Source organism: Ranitomeya imitator, chromosome 3 (genome assembly GCF_032444005.1).
Source record: "Ranitomeya imitator isolate aRanImi1 chromosome 3, aRanImi1.pri, whole genome shotgun sequence".
NCBI classification, from domain to species: Eukaryota; Metazoa; Chordata; class Amphibia; order Anura; family Dendrobatidae; genus Ranitomeya; species Ranitomeya imitator.
Window position 1 is genome coordinate 423,341,795 of NC_091284.1, and position 27,189 is coordinate 423,368,983.

At 41.7% G+C, this 27,189-nt stretch overlaps 1 protein-coding gene across 5 annotated transcripts in view; it reads right to left on the bottom strand.

The window, feature by feature from the left end:
• Positions 1–27,189, bottom strand: part of BCAS3 (BCAS3 microtubule associated cell migration factor) — a 1,718,074-nt gene that overhangs the window by 680,813 nt on the left and 1,010,072 nt on the right. For all 5 annotated transcript variants that reach the window (XM_069757219.1, XM_069757222.1, XM_069757218.1 and 2 more), the window contains one exon: positions 19,472–19,569. In XM_069757219.1, the coding sequence (XP_069613320.1) occupies positions 19,472–19,569 (98 nt within the window). The remainder of the gene's footprint in view (positions 1–19,471; positions 19,570–27,189) is intronic.

Below are 27,189 nucleotides of genomic sequence, written 5' to 3' on the forward strand. Positions count from 1 at the left end.
GCTGTTGTGCATAAACATCCTGTGAACAATGCCCCCTTGATAAACACTATAAAAAATAAGAACTAGCTAAAAAGCCCCATATGTATGGAACCATGTGGCAAAATAAAAAAAAAAACTTGATTTTTTTACCTGCTGACAAGTCCTTATCCTCTTGCAGTTTCAGCAAGTAATTTATTTGAATAATGAAAACTTTTACACGTTGGGCAACTCCTGCGATAGACACATCAGACAGCAAGCAGAGATCTTGAAAACCAAAAGAAATTGATAGAGAATGCATGCTAGAAAATTGTGTAGCTTTTAGGATACATACAATACATACAATAACATGCAGTTACGAAATACTTCTTTAACCCCTTTCTGCCAGCTGAAGGAATAGTACGTCAGCTGGCAGATCCCCTGCTTTGAGGTGGGCTCCGGCGGTGAGCCCACCTCAAAGCCACAACATGTCATCTGTTTTGTACAGCTGACATGTGCGCGCAATGATCGCGAGCGGAATTGCGATCCGCCCGCGCCCATTAACTAGTTAAATGCCGCCGTCAAGCGCTGACAGCGGCATTTAACTAGCGCTCCCGGCCGCGCGACCGGAAGTGCTCGCACTGCGGACCCCCGTCACATGATCGGGGGTCATCGGTGCATTGCCATAACAACCAGAGGCCTCCTTGAGACCTCTATGGTTGTTGATGGCCGATTGCTTTGAGCGCCACCCTGTGGTCGGCGTTCAAAGCAACCCTGCATTTCTGCTACATAGAGGTGATCTGTGCTTCACCTCTGTGTAGCAGAGCTGATCGTGTAGTGCATGCTTCTAGCCTCCTATGGAGGCTATTGAAGCATGCTAAAAAATTTAAGAAAAGTTTTTAAAAATATAAAAATTAAAAAAATATATAAAAGTTCAAATCAAAATTAAACAATAAAAAAAAAAATCAAACCTACACATACTTGGTATCGCCGCGTTCAGAATCGCCCGATTTAACAACAAAAACAAAGGATTAACCTGATCGCTAAATGGTGTAGCGAGAAAAAAAATCAAAATGCCAAAATTACGTTTTTTTTGGTCGCCGCGACATTGCATTAAAATGCAATAACGGGCGATCAAAAGAACGTATCTGCACCAAAATGGTATCATTAAAAATGCCAGCTTGGCACACAAAAAATAAGCCCTCACCCGACCCCAGATCACGAAAATTGGAGACGCTACGGGTATCGGAAAATGGCGCAATTTTTATTTTATTTTTAGTAAACTTTGGAATTTTTTTTTACCACTTAGATAGAAGAGAATCTACACATGTTTTGTGTCTATGAACTCGTAATGACCTGGAGAATCATAATGGCAAGTCAGTTTTAGTATTTGGTGAACCTAGCAAAAAAGCCAAACAAAAAACAAGTTTGAGATTGCACTTTTTTTGCAATTTCATCGCACTTGGAATTTTTTTCCCATTTTCTGTTACAAGGCATGGTAAAACCAATGGTATCGTTCAAAAGTACATCTCGTCCCGCAAAAAATAAGCCCTCACATGGCCTTATTGACGGGAAAAAAAAAGTTATGGGTCTGGGAAGGAGGGGAGCGAAAAACGACAACAAAAAAAACTCCGGGGGTGAAGGGGTTAAGGAAAGAAGAACATAATGACCAATAAGCAATAAGCAAGTGAATAGGTAACATCTAGTCAACATGAACTGGAACTTCACAAACAGACTGTAACTGTGATCCTTCATGACATGTTCAAGAGGAAAAATATTATTTTTCTCATTGGTGACGGCATATTCTGGGGAAAGCAGCATACAGGACGTGCATGGTGAAAAATGACCAGCATCCCATGAGACAAAACTGTAAAGGCCACAATTCTTGCATGGTGACATCTTAAATTGAACTTCTCTTGAATTTGCCTGAAATGTGGATTTAATAAAAATACAGTTATATGAAAAAGTTTGGGCACCCCTATTAATCTTAAGCTTAATGTTTTAGAAAAAAATTGTTTTTTTTGCAACAGCTATTTCAGTTTCATATATCTAATAACTGTTGGACACAGTAATGTTTCTGCCTTGAAATGAGGTTTATTGTACTAACAGAAAATGTGCAATCTGCATTTAAACAAAATTTGACAGGTGCATAAGTATGGGCACCCTTATCATTTTCTTGTTTTAAATACTCATACCTACTTTTTACTGACTTACTAAGGCACTTTTTTTGGTTTTCTAACCTCATTGAGCTTTGAACGTCATAGCCAGGTGTATGCAATGATGAGAAAAGCTACTTAAAGAGGCCACTTGCAAGTTGTTCTCCTGTTTGAATCTCCTCTGAAGAGTGGCATCATGGGCTCCTCAAAACAACTGTCTAATGATCTGAAAAAAAGATTATTCAACATAGTTGTTCAGGGGAAGGATACAAAAAAGCTGTCTCAGAGATTTAACCTGTCAATTTCCACTGTGAGGAACATAGTAAGGAAATGGAAGAACACAGGTACAGTTCTTGTTAAGGCCAGAAGTGGCAGGCCAAGAAAAACATCAGAAAGGCAGAGAAGAATGGTGAGATCAGTCAAGGACAATCCTCAGACCACCTCCAGAGAGCTGCAGCATCAACTTGCTGCAGATGGTGTCACTGTGCATCGGTCAACTATACAATGCACTTTGCACAAGGAGAAGCTGTATAGGAGAGTGATGCGAAAGAAGCCGTTTCTGCAAGCACGCCACAAACAGTTTCGGCTGAGGTATGCAAAAGCACATTTGGAGAAGCCAATTTCTTTTTGGAAGAAGGTCCTGTGGACTGATGAAACCAAGATTGAGTTGTTTGGTCATACAAAAAGGCGTTATGCATGGCGGCCAAAAAACACAGCATTCCAAGAAAAACACCTGCTTCCCACAGTAAAATTTGGTGGAGGTTCCATCATGCTTTGGGGCTGTGTGGCCAATGCCGGCACCGGGAATCATGTTAAAGTTGAGGGACGCATGGATTCCTCTCAGTATCAGCAGATTCTTGACAATAATGTTCATGAATCAGTGACAAAGTTGAAGTTACGCAGGGGATGGATCTTTCAGCAAGACAATGATCCAAAACACCGCTCCAAATCTACTCAGGCATTCATGCAGAGGAACAATTACACTGTTCTGGAATGGCCATCCCAGTCCCCAGACCAGAATATCATTGAACATCTGTGGGATCATTTGAAGAGTGCTGTCCATGCTCGGCGACCATCAAACTTAACTGAACTGGAATTGTTTTGTAAAGAGGAATGGTCAAAAATACCTTCATCCAGGATCCAGGAACTCATTAAAAGCTCCAGGAAGCGACTAGAGGCTGTTAATTTTGCAAAAGGAGGATCTACTAAATATGAATGTCACTTTTCTGGTGGGGTGCCCATATATATGCACCTGTCAAATTTTGTTTGAATGCAGATTGCACATTTTCTTTTAGTACAATAAACCTCATTTCAAGGCAGAAACATTACTGTGTCCAACAGTTATTAGATATATGAAACTGAAATAGCTGTTGCAAAAAAAAACAATTTTTATAAAACACTAAGCTTAAGATTAATAGGGGTGCCCAAACTTTTTCATATAACTGTACATCTAGCACTCCAAAGTAGATATAACTATACTGAACCACATGTGTGTTGTTGCATCATATTACAGTAGAAGGACTCTTGTGTAAAAACCTTCAAACCAGCATGGCACCTTGTGATGACACATCAGGGTTTTCAGACGCTCCTCTAAATCCCATATGTTACTGTAATGGACATTATACCCTGCAGGCAGAAAATCTGCACTGCTCAAATTGTCAAAAGGTAACGTAACTGCTGGATTGTGATTCACCTGAAAATAGTTTGGAAAAAGTACTACACTACAGATCCATTAATGATACAATAAGCAAGACATAAGAGCACCATTCGACACCACAATCAGATGTACTGGAATGTTGGTACAAGAGAGTAAGCATGAGACAGAAACCACATTTTGTGTTGAAAATGTGAAATCCCACACTGTTTCTGAGATTTCAGTAGCAAACGCACTGTGACTACGAATGTCATCATCACCGAAAAGTAATTTAGACTGTAAGTTGACCTGACAGATATCAAGTCCTGAAAACAAATCCACTGTGCAATTGATAATGCAGCATGGCTGCCATTTGCTCAGTTTTCAAAAGGACAGCCGTGTTTAGGACTCTAGGTATCAGTGATCTGAAATGGAGCCTTTTACAGCATAGTATGGAATAGCATGACAGTCTTCCAGGAACATTCTAGGGAAACTGTGAAAAAGATGTTTATTAAACCACTACCAACATGCTATAGTCTTTGCCTGCATTACCATCCTAATCTCTACAGCTAGTGGGTGTGCTAACAGTGACAATACCATTACTACTACCCATTGCAGCACCCACCCAGATGACTGGTGACACATTGCAGCTTTAGGACTTTCATTTCTCCCTCTTTATGAAAACCAGCAGATTGACCATGAGGCATCTAGAATTGCAGTTAATAGCCTGATAGCATGCTCATGGTAATGTAATAATTACATGTTTGATCATCAGTTTACTTTAAACAGTACTATATCCGTTTCAGAACCGTTAGATACCCAAGGTAAGACTACTTTCTTGCTATGCTGCAAAACTGTGCAAACTAAAATGTTAAATGTTTACACTACAATGATATGGACAATTTAAAATCTACCAGAGAATGGCATGGCTAATGGTTATGTCACTAACCACATTTTATACTTCTAACCATTTTGGAACTGGGATTTTCATTGTTTATTGAACATTGAAATTTAAAGGCACGACTAGTAGTTATAGCACTAATTACAATGTATTCTTTTAACGATTAAAGGTGCATTTACACTGAAACATTATTGCTGACAAGAGTTTCTATGAACACTCATTTGACAATAATCTTCCAATGTAAACAGGCTGCCAATTACCCAATGAGCGAAAAAAGGTTCAATGATCAGGTGAAATAACGTTTGTTCAGAATAAGAGATCATTAGTCTTGGCAGTGCATTGTCATGCGTAACCATCACTCGCTCTGTGTTATGATCGTGACACATACTCTTGGATAACAGAAAAAGGCATGACCTACTACAGGGAGACACCGCAACTACACTCAACTGGTCCCTGTATAGACTAGAAGACCCTAACCGCACAACTCAAAAATACTACCTTGGAACTGAGGCCAAAGGCCATCAAGGGTTCTCCTCATAAGTTCTGAGGAACCAGAAGGAAGACCGCAACACACTCCCAACAAAAGGAGAGAAATATGCAGGAAGATATAAAAACATAGGGAGAAAAATTAAAACATCTTCATATAAGGTGGAGAGGGAAAGCTAAGGAGAGGCAAAAATAAATGACACAAGAATAACCTCCCAGAAACCTAAAGAGGTGGAAGGAAGATGAACAGGGAAAGAAAACAAACAGACTTATGGTACCTTCACACATAACGATATTGTTAACGATATCGTTGCTTTTTGTGACGTAGCAATGATATCGTTAATGAAATCGTTATGTGTGACAGCGACCAACGATCAGGCCCCTGCTGGGAGATCGTTGGTCGCTGAATAAAGTCCAGAACTTTATTTCGTCGCTGGACTCCTACTGACATCGCTGGATCGGCGTGTGTGACACCGATCCAGCGATGTCTTCACTGGTAACCAGGGTAAACATCGGGTAACTAAGCGCAGGGCCGCGCTTAGTAACCCGATGTTTACCCTGGTTACCATCCTAAAAGTAAAAAAAACAAACAGTACATACTTACCTACAGCCGTCTGTCCTCCAGCGCTGTGCTCTGCACTCCTCCTGTACTGGCTGTGAGCGTCGGTCAGCCGGAAAGCAGAGCGGTGACGTCACCGCTCTGCTTTCCGGCCGCTGTGCTCACACAGCCAGTACAGGAGGAGTGCAGAGCACAGCGCTGGAGGACAGACGGCTGTAGGTAAGTATGTAGTGGTTGTTTTTTTTTACTTTTAGGATGGTAACCAGGGTAAACATCGGGTTACTAAGCGCGGCCCTGCGCTTAGTTACCCGATGTTTACCCTGGTTACCGGCATTGTTGGTCGCTGGAGAGTGGTCTGTGTGACAGCTCTCCAGCGACCAAACAGCGACGCTGCAGTGATCCGGATCATTGTCGGTATCGCTGCAGCGTCGCTTAATGTGAAGGTACCTTTACTGTAGAAATTCAATTGGTGTTTACCATGTAAGGTAAACTCTTTAGCTGAAGGGCTGAAACTCAAAAACTCAAATCCACCTAGACGTATAGCCATCAAGAAAGTGCAGTGAAGGGTGAACATGTAAAACCCAACCCAGAATGTGATCGAGCAGACCAAAACAGGAAAATGGAAAACACCTGGAAACCAAAAAGAGGGAACAAAGCCAATGGAACCATCAGCAGACAAGGAAGAAAAGGCACTAACTCAGGAGACCAAGGAAACAACCACAAAGCAACAGGTCAGCAGATTTAATCCTCAAACCGAGCCATAACACTCTGTCGAAAACAATGGCAGCCTATGCCCACTGTACGATTTATTGTCTTTTTTTTCCCACTTTCTTTTTATTTCTTCACTTGTTCTTCGGTCTTGTGTTTCTCACCCTTACTTTTATCTATTTTGGGACTTCCCCTTTTCCTCTCTCCTTTCATGGTCTTCTCTCTGTCCTCCCATTCTTCTACCCATCTTTCTTAAGTTTGCTTTCAGTATATGGCACAACATCTACCTACATGCATGTACAATCCTCACATGAGCGTTCTCCAATAAATAGTCTGACATCCGATTGTTCCGTTGTAAACCTTTTGTTTATTTATAGACAGGTTCCTTCTGCTCCTTGGTTCCCTAAGCCATGTATCAAAGCATGTCACTTCTGTACTCCACACACACAAACCATATGTCACAAGGACTTCTAAACATGATGCTGTTTCTGGTGTGCCGACCAAAAATGACTGTGCTCAAGTCACCAGTACTCTTATAAACAAGCTCTCTTATCCCATGATGCAGTGCTTTTCTTATTGGCATCTGAGTACGCCTTATCACAAAGCATTCCATTTGTACTTTCTTTCTACATTCAACATGGCAATACAGTAATTGTGCTGCTGACTACTAATTCTCATGTATATATTGTATTGTCTTACAGTGCCTCCTATGACAGTATTTCTTACTCCTTAGTATATGAAAGAAAAGAGAACAAAGAACCGAACTCATGCCCAAATAATGATATTAAATAGAATTTATTTGTGAAGAAATACACCAGTAGGTAGGGGGAAAAAGAAACCAAAAAAGGGGGCACTATACCAAGGAGACAGAGCAATATGGTAAACAGAGTCCTGGAGTGGTTACATGATAATACAGTAAAAAATAGATGAATAAATAAATGTATGTCACCAAACACAGAACTAAGACAGAAATAATAGAATATACACACAAAAAAATGGATAGATATGATGGTAAACAATGATGTGTACAGGGATACACCCTTACAAATTGAGTTGCAAGTGCAACCACACTAGACGTAAAAATTATGTAGCCTAAAGTGTGCTCTAAAGCTAAGGTGCATATAGTAACTGCTAGATACAGCAGAGGATGTGTGTACATACTTATACCAAGGTAAGGTGCAAAAGTGCGGCCAGTATACCAATATAAGCTGGTATACACTGAAACAATAGTAATATGTGCAGGTACCTGCTTGATAATGTTAGGCAGTATGATAAAAGTCACCAAGGATAAGTCCTATATCATAGTGTAATATGTTGGGAATAATGCCTGGAGCAGAGATTACCTGCAGCGCTGCCATCTCTTGGATGTGCACGTCCCCGATGCGCGTTTCGGCATCAGCCTTCGTCAGGGAGAGGCGTCATCCAGCAGAGGGAAAGTATTTAAAGGCAGAGCACCCAATGAACAGAGGGCACAGGCGTGGAGCGACGCGCACGGCCATTGGATGTTACCATAGCGACATCCGCGCCAGCCCATGTGAGCCCCGACACCGCGTTCAGATGACGCAGCCCCGAGGGACATGAAGCCGGCAAGCGGAGGCGACAGGAACACAACGGTAATGCGCGTACCACCCGGCCCGCCGTCATTGGTGGATGAAGAGCATGTGACCTGCAGGTCCTACAAGATGAAGGGAAGTGTACAAAAAGGAAAGGTCCTAGTGGGAATCTAACATGGGAAAGGAACGATGTGGAAGTGTAATAGTGTGAATAAGTGCCAGGGCAATATAAAGGTTACAAAAAAACGGAGGAAAACACAAATAAACAAGAAATTTAGAAAAAATTAAGGATGATAAATGTGTGCCAAAAACTGAAACCAAAAATGAAATAAAATATATTAAAATATACGGAGGTATGTGAACAAGGTGGGGAATATATAAATAATCTTAATTCCTTAGTATATGAGCCCAGTCACTACATCTCTAAATACACTCCCTCCATAATGAGCCTAAACCAGGGGGCATTACTGCAATACCTCATCACTTACATTGTGGCCCTCCACATACCTACCAGTTCATGGGATAACATGTATAGACCTTTGTGCAAATTAACCTCTGGCTTCTTTATTTAGAGATAATCAGTCTCACTATAGTCTGTCTACTTGGAAGAATAATTATAACCTAGAGTAGGCATATCAGCAATCTGTACTATCACCTAAAGTGGTCTTGCTACCTGACCTAAGCAGGCTCCCAAACTTGTCAAGCACAGTCAATTTGCATCCAAAGAAGATTCTTGCTACTTGGTTATATTTACTATTCTTTTTATCAGTTTGCTTATATCTACCAACGCTCTTGGAGTATATTTTTCACTTACTTTTATTTAGTTGCAGTTTGTTGTTTTCTGCCCATGAATTGCTTCATTTTTAGAGGAGTCATAATTATTTGTATTCACTGACATAAATTCCTAGTCTGATGAAGGTCTAATGTAGACTGAAACGTTATTTTTCTGTATTGCAACATTACAAGATTTTCTTCCTCAACACAGCAAGGAGTGCTAGATCTTTTTCTCGTGATTAATATGGGGTGGTACCCTTCCATTGCACTCATAGATACAGTGCGATGTGCAGTGAACACATTATCTTAAGTTTTTACATACTTATTCTAGCTCCAACTTGGGTTAGAGTTAAGGCTAGTGTTAAGCATAATCTTAAACACCTCAATCTACCCTCACTGTCTGAATCCCTTCTCCCTCTTGCAGACATAAGTTCTCTACACAATGCGGATGCAGCTGCCGTTCTATATAACACTACAACAGCTGCAGCTCTTGAATCGGTCGCTCCTCTCAAACATACCAAAGCTCACAAAATCAACAGACAGCCCTGGCACACCAGCCTGACCAAAGAACGGAGACGGGCTTCCAGGGGCTGCTGAGCAGAGATGGAAAAGTTCCCACTCCAAGGAAGACTTCATCATACTCCGACAGTCCCTCACTACTTTCAAGGCCACACTCGCCACAGCTAAACAAACCTATTTCTCATCTCTCATATCCTCCCTGTCTCACAACCCTAAACAGCTATTCAACACCTTCAATTCTCTCCTCCGTCCCCAGCACCTCCTCCCCCTCCTCATCTCAGCTGAAGACTTTGCCACATATTTCAAGCAGAGGATTCATCAGAGACAGTTTTGGATGACAACCCCCAGAGCCCTTCCTCCTAACTGCCCAGCCCTCCTCCTACAAGACCAACTTCTCCACCATTGCAGAAGATCAACTCTCCACTCTACTCTCAAGATCACATCTCACCAGCTGTGCACTTGACCCGATCCCATCCCACTTCATCCCAAACCTCACCACAGTCTTCATCCCAACCCTAACCCACCTCTTCAACCTATCACTAGCAACTGGTATTTTTCCCTTTATCTTTAAACATGCCTTAATCACACCTATCCTCAAAAAGCCCTCCATCCTCTGTATCTAGCTATAGCCCAATATCACTTTTTCCCTATGCCTCAAAACTACTGGAACAACACGTCCATCTTGAACTGTACTCCCACCTCTCTTCTTGCTCCCTCTTCAACCGCTTACAATCTGGCTTCCAGCAGCACCACTCCACTGAAACTGCCCTAACTAAGGTCACCAATGACCTATTAACTGCCAAGGCCAAAAGACACTACTATGTCTTCCTCCTCCTGGACATGTCTTCTGCCTTTGACACAGTGGACTAATCCCTATTACTACAGACCTTCTCATCTCTTGGCATCACAGACTTGGCCCTATCTTGGTTCTCATCATACCTAACAGACTGGACATTCAGCATCTCCCACTTGCACACCACCTCCTCACCTCTCCCCCTATCTGTCAGAGTCCCGCAAGGGTCAGTCCTAGGGCCCCTGCTCCTCTCCATTTACATCTTCGGCCATGGACAGCTCATAGAATAACACAGCTTTCAGTATCTCCTCTATGCTGATGACACACAGATCTACATCTATAGACCAGATATCACCTCCCTACTAACCAGAATCCCACAATATCTGTCTGCTATTTCATCCTTCTTATCCGCTAGATTTCTAAAACTTAATATGGACAAAACAGAATTCATCATCTTTCCCCCATCTCACTTGACCCCCCAATGGACCTATCTATTAAAGTAAATGGCTGCCCTCTATCCCCAGTCCCACAAGCTCACTGTCTTGGGGTAATCCTTGACAATGATCTCTCCTTCAAACCACATATCCAAGCCCTTTCCACTTCTTGCCAAATTCAACTCAAAAATATTTCACAGATCCGTACATTCCTCAACCATGCATCTGCAAAAACCCTAGCCGATGCCCTCATCATCTCCCGCCTTGACTACTCCAACTTCCTGCTCTGTGGCATCCCCTCTAACACTCTCACACCCCTCCAATCTATTCTAATCTCTGCTGCCCAACTATTCCACCTGTCCCCCTGCTATTCCCCAGCTTCTCCCCTCTGTAACTCCATGCACTGGCTCCCTATTACACAAAGACTCCAGTTAAAAACCCTAACAATGGCATACAAAGCCATCCACAACCTGTCTCCTCCATTCATCTGTGACTTCGTCACCCGGTACTTACCTACACGCAACCCCCAATCCTCACAAGATCTCCTTCTCTACTCCCCTCTTATTTCCTCTTCCCACAATTGCATACAAGATCTCTCCTGTGCATCACCCCTACACAAACTCTCTACCCAACATATCAGTCTCTCGCCTACCATGGAAACCTTCAAAAACAACTTGAAGACCTGCCTCTTCCAACAAGCCTACAACCTGAAGCAACCACGATCCACTAAGCCACTGCATGATGAGCTCTACCCTCGCCTACTGTATCCTCACCCAGATTTTGAGCGACTTGTATTGTTTAAGATTACTGTACTTGTTTTTATTATGTATACCCCTCCTCACATGTAAAGTGCCATGGAATAAATGGCGCTATAAAAAATAAATAATAATAATAGTAATAATAGTGCTAGCATTAGTGATAGGGTTAGGGCAATAAAATAGCTAAATGAAAAAGAAAACACAGAAATGTAACAAAAGAAAATAGAAAGTTAAAACAAGCTAGCAATGTATTTATATTTTAAAAAATCTTATGTCTAACTGTCCATGGATTAGGGAGCGCATAATATTTGCTTTGCAATGGGAGCTGGCAATTTAAACCAGGCCACTGTTTAGAGGTTTGGAAATCCTTTCGCTCCAATAAAGATACTAGTTAATTTGTAAAGTTGATGGGACTAACTATTCAAAATGATCTAAGGATCTGCTTACATTGATGCCCTTATCACAGCAATATGCCGAGTTTAAAGAATGGTTGGTTTGAAATATTAATATCACATCATTATTATAAATCTTTATTTTAAATCCATTGTTTTATCTTCCAAACATCCTATACAAATCTTTTTTGTGTTTGTTACAGTGTCTTTTTCCTGTTTAAAACCTCAATCCACTCAATCATCTCAGGGGATTTCCGAATCACTTTGGATTAAAATCCTTTTGACTCCTAACGGCTTGACTAATACTCTGCATTTAATAATTCTACTTGTGATAGATTTTACTTGACAAAATCGTATTGGAACCCATGTTGGAATATAGATGGACGCGAGCATGCAAACCAGACGTTATTATATTATATTGAAGATATAAGACCTGAGGGGCAATGTAATTAGTATACATTAGTATATTTAACAGCATACATATTCCAAAATATATCAAGCTGAACAGGTTACCAAGAATATGCTACTCTGTATGCAGACAGCATGCTATATTAGGCTTCGTTTACACAATCAGATAATTGTTAAAACGATGAAGGTTGCAACTGTAACTCTTGACGAGCAAATAATGTCAGACAAGTGTTAATACAGAACGAAAATCGTGAATGAAATGGTTGAATTGCGATTGTTACATTAACATTGAATATCGTTCACTGTGTTCACCCAGATAATCTAAAGTGTAAGTGTCATCAATGTTCAAATCTCCTAAGTAATACTAATTGAATACATAATATCATAAAGTATTGTACATACATTTCTGCTGATACTGTAAAAGAATATTTAATTGTATTAACCGAGAAAATTTTTTTTTGCTAATTGCAAATATGTCATAAATATGTGCTCGTTCCGATTCTCCAAATGTTAAGGAGGTATTGCCTTGAAACATGGCCAACCCTATTTATGAATTTCCTTTAGTCTGCGTGTCCACGTTCAGGATGGCCGGCGGTATCGTCGGAGCAGCAAACCCGCTCTGCGGTAAGCCCCGCCCCCTTTCTGGGACGCTATGATGCCGGATGTGTTCACAGCACACATCCGGCATCATCGCTCCCCACCGTAGGGCCCTGTGCTATATCTTGCGGCGACGCAGCGTCGCCGCAAGATATACGGACATGCTGCGATCTGAAAAGACGCGCAGCATGTCTGGAGTCACAGGGCCGTCGCGTGCGTGTTACCACGCATAGTGGAGTCGGGATTTCATTCAATCCCCTCCACTATGCTGTAACATCTGGACGATGCGTGTCTGACGCTGCGGCTCTATGCAGCGTCAGACACGCAGCGTTTCCTGCACGTGGAAACATACCCTAACTCTTTTTTTGTCAGTCAATTCGTTTGCCAAACATACAATATCCATTTACATTACACAAATTTTGCAAACTGAACAAGAACTTTTTTGCTCACAGAAATGATTTCATGCATTATGAACAATCTTTTCTGGATACATCGTTCGGTCGATCAACCTTTTCACATTACATAATTATCATGAACAATTGGATGAATAGAGACCATACCAAGAACCATAAATACAAATCTGCAAAGAAAACCTAAAACCATGTGGAAGGGCCCTGTGCAGAACATACAGGTCCTTCTCAAAAAATTAGCATATAGTGTTAAATTTCATTATTTACCATAATGTAATGATTACAATTAAACTTTCATATATTATAGATTCATTATCCACCAACTGAAATTTGTCAGGTCTTTTATTGTTTTAATACTGATGATTTTGGCATACAACTCCTGATAACCCAAAAAACCTGTCTCAATAAATTAGCATATCAAGAAAAGGTTCTCTAAACGACCTATTACCCTAATCTTCTGAATCAACTAATTAACTCTAAACACATGCAAAAGATACCTGAGGCTTTTATAAACTCCCTGCCTGGTTCATTACTCAAAACCCCCATCATGGGTAAGACTAGCGACCTGACAGATGTCAAGAAGGCCATCATTGACACCCTCAAGCAAGAGGGTAAGACTCAGAAAGAAATTTCTCAACAAATAGGCTGTTCCCAGAGTGCTGTATCAAGGCACCTCAATGGTAAGTCTGTTGGAAGGAAACAATGTGGTAGAAAACGCTGTACAACGAGAAGAGGAGACCGGACCCTGAGGAAGATTGTGGAGAAGGACCGATTCCAGACCTTGGGGAACCTGAGGAAACAGTGGACTGAGTCTGGTGTGGAAACATCCAGAGCCACCGTGCACAGGCGTGTGCAGGAAATGGGCTACAGGTGCCGCATTCCCCAGGTAAAGCCACTTTTGAACCATAAACAGCGGCAGAGGCGCCTGACCTGGGCTACAGAGAAGCAGCACTGGACTGTTGCTAAGTGGTCACAAGTACTTTTTTCTGATGAAAGCAAATTTTGCATGTCATTCGGAAATCAAGGTGCCAGAGTCTGGAGGAAGACTGGGGAGAAGGAAATGCCAAAATGCCTGAAGTCCAGTGTCAAGTACCCACAGTCAGTGATGGTGTGGGGTGCCATGTCAGCTGCTGGTGTTGGTCCACTGTGTTTCATCAAGGGCAGGGTCAATGCAGCTAGCTATCAGGAGATTTTGGAGCACTTCATGCTTCCATCGGCTGAAATGCTTTATGGAGATGAAGATTTCATTTTTCAGCACGACCTGGCACCTGCTCACAGTGCCAAAACCACTGGTAAATGGTTTACTGACCATGGTATTACTGTGCTCAATTGGCCTGCCAACTCTCCTGACCTGAACCCCATAGAGAATCTGTGGGATATTGTGAAGAGAAAGTTGAGAGACGCAAGACCCAACACTCTGGATGAGCTTAAGGCCGCTATTGAAGCATCCTGGGCCTCCATAACATCTCAGCAGTGTCACAGGCTGATTGCCTCCATGCCACGCCGCATTGAAGCAGTCATTTCTGCCAAAGGATTCCCGACCAAGTATTGAGTGCATAACTGAACATTATTATTTGTTGGCTTTTTTGTTTGTTATTAAAAAACACTTTTATTTGATTGGATGGGTGAAATATGCTAATTTATTGAGACAGGTTTTTTGGGTTATCAGGAGTTGTATGCCAAAATCATCAGTATTAAAACAATAAAAGACCTGACAAATTTCAGTTGGTGGATAATGAATCTATAATATATGAAAGTTTAATTGTAATCATTACATTATGGTAAATAATGACATTTAACACTATATGCTAATTTTTTGAGAAGGACCTGTACAGTGGGGGGAATAAGTATTTGATCCCTTGCTAATTTTGTAAGTTAACCCACTGACAAAGACATGAACAGTCTATAATTTTACGGGTAGGTTAATTTTAACATTGAGAGATAGAATATCAAAAACAAAATCCAGAAAATCACATTGTATAAGTTATATAAATTTATTCGTATTTTGCAGTGAGAAATACAGTGGGGCAAAAAAGTATTTAGTCAGTCAGCAATAGTGCAAGTTCCACCACTTAAAAAGATGAGAGGCGTCTGTAATTTACATCATAGGTAGACCTCAACTATGGGAGACAAACTGAGAAAAAAAAATCCAGAAAATCACATTGTCTGTTTTTTTAACATTTTATTTGCATATTATGGTGGAAAATAAGTATTTGGTCAAAAACAAAATTTCATCTCAATACTTTGTAATATATCCTTTGTTGGCAATGACAGAGGTCAAACGTTTTCTGTAAGTCTTCACAAGGTTGCCACACACTGTTGTTGGTATGTTGGCCCATTCCTCCATGCAGATCTCCTCTAGAGCAGTGATGTTTTTGGCTTTTCGCTTGGCAACACGGACTTTCAACTCCCTCCAAAGGTTTTCTATAGGGTTGAGATCTGGAGACTGGCTAGGCCACTCCAGGACCTTGAAATGCTTCTTACGAAGCCATTCCTTCGTTGCCCTGGCGGTGTGCTTTGGATCATTGTCATGTTGAAAGACCCAGCCACGTTTCATCTTCAATGCCCTTGCTGATGGAAGGAGGTTTGCACTCAAAATCTCACGATACATGGCCCCATTCATTCTTTCATGTACCCGGATCAGTCGTCCTGGCCCCTTTGCAGAGAAACAGCCCCAAAGCATGATGTTTCCACCACCATGCTTTACAGTAGGTATGGTGTTTGATGGATGCAACTCAGTATTCTTTTTCCTCCAAACACGACAAGTTGTGTTTCTACCAAACAGTTCCAGTTTGGTTTCATCAGACCATAGGACATTCTCCCAAAACTCCTCTGGATCATCCAAATGCTCTCTAGCAAACTTCAGACGGGCCCGGACATGTACTGGTTTAAGCAGTGGGACACGTCTGGCACTGCAGGATCTGAGTCCATGGTGGCGTAGTGTGTTACTTATGGTAGGCCTTGTTACATTGGTCCCAGCTCTCTGCAGTTCATTCACTAGGTCCCCCCGCGTGGTTCTGGGATTTTTGCTCACCGTTCTTGTGATCATTCTGACCCCACGGGGTGGGATTTTGCGTGGAGCCCCAGATCGAGGGAGATTATCAGTGGTCTTGTATATCTTCCATTTTCTAATTGTTGCTCCCACTGTTGATTTCTTCACTCCAGGCTGGTTGGCTATTGCAGATTCAGTCTTCCCAGCTTGGTGCAAGGCTACAATTTTGTTTCTGGTGTCCTTTGACAGCTCTTTGGTCTTCACCATAGTGGAGTTTGGAGTCAGACTGTTTGAGGGTGTGCACAGGTGTCTTTTTATACTGATAACAAGTTTAAACAGGTGCCATTACTACAGGTAATGAGTGGAGGAAAGAGGAGACTCTTAAAGAAGAAGTTACAGGTCTGTGAGAGCCAGAAATCTTGATTGTTTGTTTCTGACCAAATACTTATTTTCCACCATAATATGCAAATAAAATGTTAAAAAACAGACAATGTGATTTTCTGGATTTTTTTTTCTCAGTTTGTCTCCCATAGTTGAGGTCTACCTATGATGTAAATTACAGACGCCTCTCATCTTTTTAAGTGGTGGAACTTGCACTATTGCTGACTGACTAAATACTTTTTTGCCCCACTGTACATATTTGATCCCTACCAACCATTAAGAGTTCTTGCTCCTACAGACCAGTTAGACGCTCCTAATCAACTTATTACCTGCATTAAAGACAGCTGTCTTACAGAGTTACCTGTATAAATTACTCCTCTTTACAGACTCAATTAATCAGTCAGATTCTAACCTCTACAACATGGGCAAGACCAAGCAGCTTTATAAGGAAGTCAGGGACAAGATCATAGACCTGCACAAAGCTGAATGGGCTACAAAACCATAACTAAGACTTTGGGTGAGAAGGATACAACTGCTGGAGCAATAGTAAGAAAATGGAAGAAATATAAAATGACTGTCAATCAACATTTATCGGGGGCACAAGGCAAAATCTCATCTCGTGGCGTATCCTTGATCATGAGGAAGGTGAGAGATCAGACTAAAACTATACGGGGGAAACCTGTTAATGATTTCAAGGCAGGTGAGACCACAGTCACCAAGAAAACCATTGGTAAAATTTTACGCCATGAAGGTTTAAAATCCTGCATTGCCTGCAAGGTTTCCCTGCTCAAGAAGGCACATGTGCAGGACCATCTGAAGTTTGCCAATGAATGCCTGGATGATTCTGCAAGTAATATAGGGAAGGTGCTGTGGTTAGATGAGACAAAAATTGAGGTCTTTAGCATTAACTCAACTCACTGTGTTTGGAGGAAGAGAAATGCTGCCAGTGACCCAAAGAACACCATCCCCACTGTCAAGCATGGAGGTGGAAACATTATGTTTTGGGGGTGTTTCTTTTCTAAGGGCACAGGACTACTTCACTGCATCAATGGGAGAATGGATGGAGCTATGTACCGGAAAATCCTGAGTGACAACCTCCTTCCCTCCGCCAGGACATTAAAATGGGTTGTGGCTATGTCTTCCAGCAAGACAATGACCCAAAACATACGGCCAAAGCAACAAAGGAGTGGCTCAAAGAGAAGCACATTAAGGTCATGGCGTGGCCTAGCCAGTCTCAAAACCTTAATCACATAGAAAACTTATGGAGGGAGTTGAGGCTCTGAGTTGCCAAGAAACAGCCTCAAAATCTTAATGATTTAGAAATGATCTGCAAAGAGGAGTGGACCAAAATTCCTCCTGACGTGTGCGCAAACTTCATCATCAACTACAAAAATGTCTGACTGCTATGCTTGCCAACAAGGGTTTTGCCACCAAGTATTAAGTCTTGTTTTCCAGAGGGATAAAATACTTATTTCTCACTGCAAAATGCAAATAAATTTACATAATTTATACAATGTGATTTGCTAGATTTCATTTTTAATATTCTATCTCTCAATGTTAAAATTAACCTACCCTTAAAATTATAGACTGTTCATGTCTTTGTCATTGGGCAAACTTATAAAATCAGCAAGGGATCGAATACTTATTTCCCCCACTGTATGAAAAGGATGCTCCAAAACTGGGCAATACATGAGAAAAAAACTGAGCAATTCGTCCAGAAAGTGATGTTTAAAAAGGTATAAGTTTATTACAAAAATATAAAGTATATATCAACACATGTAAATAAAAATGAAGCAATGAGAGAAAATACAGAGATGAGATCAGGTAGAGAGCAGCATATTCAACCATAATACATTAGATGGGCTCATTTTACAGCTCAATAGTAAAGTGCATAGTGCATCTTAGAATCTGAGAGACACCGTGAGATATTGGGAAGGTTAATATTGCTTGGAGGTAAACCTGTACCTGGAAGGAATCCCACCCTAATCAAGTCAGGCCCCATTATGGCCTACGGGCTCTTACCCATGATATAATGTATAGGTTGACACGCCACTAACCCCAACGTGCCTTTTGCGTCGGCTTCCTCAGAGGGCTCATGGAATCTGATAGATTATCGGCCAGTGTGAATGAGTCTTAAGTTTAGGAGTCCAGTGTTTAATGAGTGACAGACTGGCCTTATGAGAATGCATAAAATGAAACTGTGAATCATTGAGTAGGACCAACAAAACTCCTAAGTCATGAATGTACATAAATTTACATGAAGAAAAAACAGATTATATTGAGACTTTCCAATAAAACTATACATATTTTCAGCATCTTCAACTCTATAGCATGCATATATAGCTTTGCAGCAGGTGCTCCAATGGCGATTGAGCTTATATGTCACTGACTTGATTTCGAATGAGTTCACAGAACTGGTGATGGGGCAGAAACACTCACTCCTGTGACAAAACAAGCAGGAAAACATGTGTTCCAAGTCCTTGCTTTTTTGTCTGTGTACACACTTATCATAAGTGACATAAACTTTCTCCTGTGGCCTGGAGCTGTGATATATACCGACCATGAACTGAAGCAGCTCTGCATGGTTGGACACAGTAAGTAGCAGGGGCACACTTATAAGATTTCTTCAGCATTTTTTAACACATCGAATTGTGAAACTTATTATTATACCAAGTTCTATTAATGCAAATATACTAAATTTGTGGGACGACTCATTTAAATCTCACAGTTGACCTACACTCAGGCTACAAATGGAGCACATCTACACATAACTGTCTGCACACCCTGAAAAATGAAACACTGCCAACATTTACAGACTGAACAACACACCTTACTCATTGCACTGTAGCAATAAACAAGGTAACGTTCATGTCACAGATTTTACTCTACAATGACGATTAGGTTCTCTTGGGCAGGATATTGGTTGGGATATAAATCTATTTATGTAGTATCTACTACATCATTGCCTCTACATTACAGTTGGTAATACAACTTTTTTGTAAACACTTTACACCAATAGAGAAATCCTTTAAGGCCAATTGACCATTAAAGGTTTTTCCTACCTGAGCTGGCGTCAATAACTGTTGATCCTCCCCTTCGATCAGCAGTAGGTCGCGGAGATCCCGGCATGCTTACAGGCTCAGAGCGAACGGGCTGGATTCTGTATCAAGAAGATAAGTTTGTGAGAAGATCTTAACAATGTGTATATTTAACTTTTGAATGGAGACGCTTATCAAACAAATGCAAAGTAAAAACAGCTGCCTATAGTGACCCCGCAGTTTGAAGCCAGATATTCTTTAGTTAAAATGAATGTTGCATCTTACCTGAAATACCAATGGGAAGCAATATCATATTTTTATTATTACATTACATTTATTATTATTACATAAACTCTATCTCACTTTATCAATATATTTCTTGATCTTTAAAGAGGATCTGTCTCTAAAAAAGAAATGTTAAATCCTTTGTAAAAATCCCTGAACTCCTCTGATTTTGCTGCTTTTTTCTGTGTTCTGTTGCGTAATTCCACAACAGAGATATTCCGATTTGTTTCTTTTGGAGCGAAGAATGTGAAATTTCTGCTTGAAGACCAACAGGGCATTTCTTCAAAGTCTCTGCGGTCAAGAGATGTTGTCTCACCTTCTCAGACACTGCCAATCACAGCTCGGTAGCATCTGAGACTGCTAGATCAGCTACCGAGCTGTGATAGGCAGTGTCTGTGGAACATGAGGGGTGAAAATGCACGCCCCAGTGAACAAATTGAAGAAAAATGCCCAGTTGGACTAAAAGTAAAGATTTCAGATACAGCACTGGAAAAGCTACAAATATGAAAAACTCTTTAAAGGAGTGATGTAGCGCAAAACAGAAAACAGCAATAGAATCAGGTGCACTCAGGTATTATTACAAGATATTTAACTACATTTTTTGGAGCAAATGACAAGTCCTCTTTCAAGTCTTTAAGTGTCTTGCATTTAGGAATATGCAGACTTCAGACCTAAGATCTGGCAGCATCTCTTGCTGACTCAGTGACTGCACAGAGGGTGATTTCATGATTTATATTCTATAACGTTCTGTCTTTAGACTATGACTATACAGTAAGCTGATTGATGAAAACCTAACTGTTAAACTGAACTCCCTTGCTTGATTTGGAGTACTATTTGTCCATTTTAGAAACAGTCAAATTAAATCCATACCCTACACAGATCTATTTGCTAACTGAAGTAAGTGGAAGTGGAGGGACCCAATTGATTATTATATTATCTGTCTAGTTTGTGTAAAAAAGAAGGACCTCTTCTCTCGTTCCAAAACTGACACCAAATGGAAACCAGACGGAGACTATAATAACCATATGTGAACCTAGGCTTCCATATATACAGTATATTTACATTTTTATTTTACTCACTTAGATAGCCCCATTAATTCTACAGCGTTGCACAGACATTATCATCACTGGGGTTAACAATCGAAATTCCCTATCAGTATGTCTTTAGAGTGTGGGAAGAAACTGGAGGAAAGCCACGCAAACATGGGGAGAACATACAAACTCCTTGCAGATGTTGTCCTTGGTGTGATTTGAACCCAGGACTCTATTTGCATCATTTCGCAAACTTGTCCATTCCTACAATGGAGCTCCAAAACAGACATGTGAACTTAGCCTAAGCTGCTATAAGAATATCTTTGGACAAGCTGGTCAGCTCCTTCGAATACCAACCATCAAAATTGGGAAAATAGCTCAGGTTATCATTAAATTCATTAGTTCAGGTTGGTAGAGATTCTTTACTATAATTAAAATTGCCTCAAATTAATAAAAATAAAATTATACAGTACAGTAGCACCACAATGCAACCGCACACGGGGCAGAACATACCCAGAGGTACTAAGGGAGATACAATAATATAAAATTATAATCTCTTATTAGATTTGTGATCGCAAGGTCATTTTTCTAATTCACCTCTCCACACCCTCCTCCTTTCTCTCAGGATCCAGCTGATCAGAACTGGTTAAACATTTACTTCAGCCACACTTCTTTATTTTACTAACTTACTTATCAGTTAAATCAAAATCTATAAGTTCTGTTGAAATAACAAGGAAATGAAAAGAGGTGGAAAAAAGTTCAAATACACACACACTAAATGAATGGGGTAAAGTGAAATAAATGAAATATACAGTGGGTACGGAAAGTATTCAGACCCATTTACATTTTTCACTCTTTGCTTCATTGCAGCCATTTGGTAAATTCAAAAAAGTTCATTTTTTGTCTCATTAATGTACATTCTGCACCCCATCTTGACTGAAAAAAAAACAGAAATGTAGAAATTTTTGAATATGTATTAAAAAAGAAAAACTGAAATATCACATGGTCATAAGTATTCAGACCCTTTGCTCAGACACTCATACTTAAGTCACATGCTGTCCATTTCCTTGTGATCCTCCTTGAGATGGTTCTACTCCTTCATTGGAGTCCAGCTGTGTTTAAATAAACTGATAGGACTTGATTTGGAAAGGCACACACCCTGTCTATATAAGACCTCACAGCTCACAGTGCAAATGAGAATCATGAAGACAAAGGAACTGGCCAAGGAGCTCAGATACAGAATTGTGGCAAGGCACAGATCTGGCCAAGGTTACAACAGAATTTCTGCAGTAGTCAAGGTTCCTAAGAGCACAGTGGCCTCCATAATCCTTAAATGGAAGAAGTTTGGGACCACCATAAGTCTTCCTAGACCTGGCCTTCCAGCCAAACCGAGCAATTGTGGGAGAAGAGCCTTGGTGACAGAGGTAAAGAAGAACCCCAAGATCACTATGGCTGAGCTCCAGAGATGCAGTAGGGAGATGGGAGAAAGTCCCACAAAGTCAACTATCACTGCAGCCCTCCACCAGTCAGGCCTTTATGGCAGAGTGGAGTGGCCTGACAGAAGCCTCTGCTCAGTGCCAGACATATGAAAGCCCCAATAGTTTGCTAAAATATACATGAAGGACTCCCAGACTATGAGAAATAAGATTCACTGGTTTGTTGAGACGAAGATAGACCATTTTGGTGATTATTCTAAGCGGTTTGTGTGGGGAAAACCAGGCACTGCTCATCACCTGTCTAATATAATCCTAACAGTGAAACGTGGTGGTAGCATCATGCTATGGGGGTGTTTTTCAGCTGCAGGGACAGGACGTCTGGTTGTCATTGAAGGAAACATGAATGCAGCCAAGTACAGAGGTATCCTGGATGAAAACCTCTTCCAGAGTGCTCTGGACCTCAGACTTGGCCGAAGTTTCACCTTCCAACAAGACAATGACCCTAAGCATACAGCTAAAATAACAAAGGAGGGGCTTCAGAACAACTCTGTGACGATTCTTGACTGGCCCAGCCAGAGCCCTGACCTAAACCCAATTGAGCATCTCTGGAGAGCTGAAAATGGCTGTCCACCAATGTTCACCATCCAACCTGACGGAACTGGAGAGGATCTGCAAGGAAGCATGGCAGTCGATCCTCAAATCCAGGTGTGAAAAACTTGTTGCATCATTCCCAAGAAGACTCATGGCTGCACTAGCTCAAAAGGGCACTTCTACTCAATACTGAACAAAGGGTCTGAATACTTATGACCATGTGATATTTCAGTTTTTCTTTTTTAATAAATTTGCAAAAATTTCTACATTTCTGTTTTTGTTTTCAGTCAAGATAGGGTGCAGAGTGTACATTAATGAGAAAGAAAGAACTTTTTTGAATTTACCAAATGGCTGCAATGAAACAAAGAGTGCAAAATGTAAAGGGGTCTGAATACTTTCCATACCCACTGTAACATGGCTCTGAGTAGAATATTTGCCAGCTTAGTTATACACTAATGTGAATTGGGACTAGGGATTTTATAAATTCATGCAAAGAGTAAGGCTATGTTCACATGTTTTTGCTGTGTTTTTTTTCTGCAGGCAAAACCTGTTCTCTTGGCAGTAAAGAAGCTGCTTACAAAATGCAGGTTTTGCCATGTTTTTGCTGCATTTTTGCTGTCTCTTATGCATATTAATAACGTTTAATGGCCCCCCAAAAATCTGATGTAATTTCCTTAAGTTTTTGCACCAAAAATGCAGCAAAAACTGATACCTGCATTTTTTGCTGCGTTTTTGCACTTACCCATTGCTTCCTATGTGAAAAAAAAAACGCTGAAAGAAGGGACATGCTGCTTAAAAAACGCGGCAGTTTTTCAAATCAGTAGGGAAAATAAAACCAATGTGTGTGCATGAGATTCCTAAAATCTCATAGACATTGCTGGTACTTTGCATAAAAAACACAGAAAAAAAAACGCTGCAAAAACTTGTGAATATAGCCTAATAGGCCACAGATCTATAGTCCGGAGCTTAACTCCTTCATATATGCCTATTAAGTACTATCAGGAGAACAGCAGCCAGTCCGAACATTGCGGTCGGTAGTAACACCATATACCCCTTATGTGTAAAATCTGCTTAAAGCCTCACATATACTTTAGACAGCTGTGTGCCCACAGCTATCCCCACCTACTCCTCTGAGCTCAGGAGTACTCAGCTCAAATAAGACTTCTTTGGTGGCAGCTTACTGCCCAGAAAACAGAAGGATTGACTGTTTCAAATCTAATCAGCCGGATCCTTCTCTTCCCAGACAGATGATGTCAGGAAATGGTCAGGATGCCCTATACACTTTAGGCTGCAGCCTGTTGTGTATGGGGCCTTAAGTTTATGTATCTATTATTGCTATTGATGCATGCATGTATGAATTGAGTGTTTACTCATAAGTCACCTGCCCATCACACCTATATCAGCTTGTTGGATATCAAATTCTTAGGGAATAAAACAGATTTGGGATCCAATTTGCAACATACAGTTATATGAAAAAGTTTGGGCACTCTTATTAATCTTAAAGGGAGGGTGCCGTGATTTTAGTTTTTGTATTAATAATTATTGATTATATAATCAATAATTTTTAATACAAAAGTAAATGTACTACTTTAATACTTTTTTATTTATTCATTTTTACTTTTGCCACTGGAGGCCGCCATTTTCATTAGTGTGGGTGTAAGTGTCTGGACACGACACTTGCACACCTCACTTACGGCAGCCATGGGCATAGGAGCCAACAGTCGGGCTCCGACCGCTCCTCCTGCCTCTCAGCTGTGACTTGGGCACGCCCACTGGGCTGCTACGTCACAGCTGTGAGAGGAGATCGCGGCCATTTTGTTTTTTTCCTCTGTCATCTCACACACAGCTCAGTGTGTGCGATCATAGCAGGAGCTGCCAGGGAGAAGCTGCTGCTGGGAGCGAGGGTCGGGGTGAGTATCTGCAGCCAGGAGCTGTGATTGCAGCCTGTACTTATTATTACAGCACAGGCTGCAATCACTGCTCACTGCCGTTCAGTCCTGAACAGGACTCAGCACTTCCTGGAAGAGGACTGAAGGTAAGTACAGAGTTTTTATTTTCTTATGCATCTACCACTGCTACCTGTCCCTATATACCACTGCTACCAGCCCCTATATACCACTGCTACATGCCCCTATATATCATCTACCACTGCTACCAGCCCCTATATACCACCTACCACTGCTACCTGTCCCTATATACCACTGCTACCAGCCCTTATATACCACTGCTACCTGCCCCTATATACCACTGCTACCTGCTCCTATATACCACTGCTACCTGCCCCTATATACCACTGCTACCTGCTCCTATATACCACTGCTACCTGCTCCTATATACCACTGCTACCTGCAACCAATATACACCTGCTACCTGCTCCTATATACCACTGCTACCTGCTCCTATATACCACTGCTACCTGCTCCTATATACCACTGCTACCTGCTCCTATATACCACTGCTACCTGCCCCTATATACCACTGCTACCTGCTTCTATATACCACTGCGACCTGCCCCTATATACCACTGCTACCTGCCCCTATATACCACTGCTACCTGCCCCTATATACCACTGCTACCTGCTCCTATATACCACTGCTACCTGCTCCTATATACCACTGCTACCTGCCCCTATATACCACTGCTACCTGCTCCTATATACCACTGCTACCTGCCCCTATATACCACTGCTACCTGCTCCTATATACCACTGCTACCTGCCCCTATATACCACTGCTACCTGCCCCTATATACCACTGCTACCTGCCCCTATATACCACTGCTACCTGCCCCTATATACCACTGCTACCTGCTCCTATATACCACTGCTACCAGCCCCTATATACCACTGCTACCTGCTCCTATATACCACTGCTATGTGCCCCTATATACCACTGCTACCAGCCCCTATATACCACCTACCACTGCTACCAGCCCCTATATACCACCTACCACTGCTACCAGCCTCTATATACCACCGCTACCTGCCTCTGTATACCACTGCTACCTGCCTCTGTATACCACCGCTACCTGCCTCTGTATACCACCGCTACCTGCCTCTGTATACCACTTACCACTGCTGCCTGCCTCTATATATCATCTACTACTGCTGCCTGCCTCTGTATACCACCGCTACCTGCCTCTGTATGCCACCTACCACTGCTGCCTGCCTCTATATACCATCTACCACTGCTGCCTGCCTCTATATACCATCTACCACTGCTGCCTGCCTCTATATACCATCTACCACTGCTACCTCTGTCCTGTGTAGCTAATCTAGTCCTGTGTAGCTAATCATGTCCTGTGTACAGTATCACACAGGACAGGATTAGATACACGGCTCAGCAGTCAGTATCTAATCCTCTCCTATGCACTCCTCTCCCCCCTGCGTGTCTTTCCCCATTGAGGTTTATTATTTTTGTTGTGGGAGATGAGGGAGTCGAGGATTATGCGTTCGGTATGGTATAAAAAAGATTACTAAAGGACTTTATTCTGTCTGAGTCTTTATTTACAATACATGTGAGATCTATGTGGCGGCATTATGGGTGATCTATATGGCGGTATTATGTGAGAAGCATATGGTGGTATGTGAGAACACTGGCGGTATTATGTGTGATCTATATGGCGGTATTATGTGAGAACACTATGGCAGTATTATCTTCAGAAAGCGGACCCATTCTATGGTGGTTCTGGCTGAGCACCTGCACGCGGGTCTGGGGTAATAGAGGGGGCAGCATGACCTCCAGTTAGGTGCAGTCAGGGGAAGGCTGGTGAGGCAGCTGAAGAGAGGGGTCTCATTTTTATCGTTACTATATGGCTACATTTCCTTCCCAGCGTCACCCCAGACTGCGCCTGTCGCCTCGCTTTCACACATCGCCAGGACAGGATGGAGAAGACAGGATCTGAGGAGGGGAATGGGGTCTGTATGCAAAGTCTGGATCAAACCAGGCCATCAATCCGCAGAAATGTTTCCTGGATTTCTGTGGAGCAGACGGTCCATCCATGTGTATAAAAGACAGCGCTCTATGTACAATCCCTGTCTGCTCCGCACACCGAACAGGGGGCCCCCATAGACCAGCACACTGCTCTCCTGAAATACTCTGTGCTGCTGTCACCCTGCTCCCTCCACCACATATCTCCCAGAATCCTTGCTGCCTGCCATCCTCGGTGACTGTCTACTTGTCAGTATAAGGCTGCCGTCACACTAGCAGTATTTGGTCAGTATTTTACCTCAGTATTTGTAGCCAAAACCAGGAGTGGGTGATAAATGCAGAAGTGGTGCATATGTTTCTATCATACTTTTCCTCTATTTGTTCCACTCCTGGTTTTTGCTTACAAATACTGAGGTAAAATACTGACCAAATACTGATAGTGTGACGGCAGCCATACTCTGCAGTCACC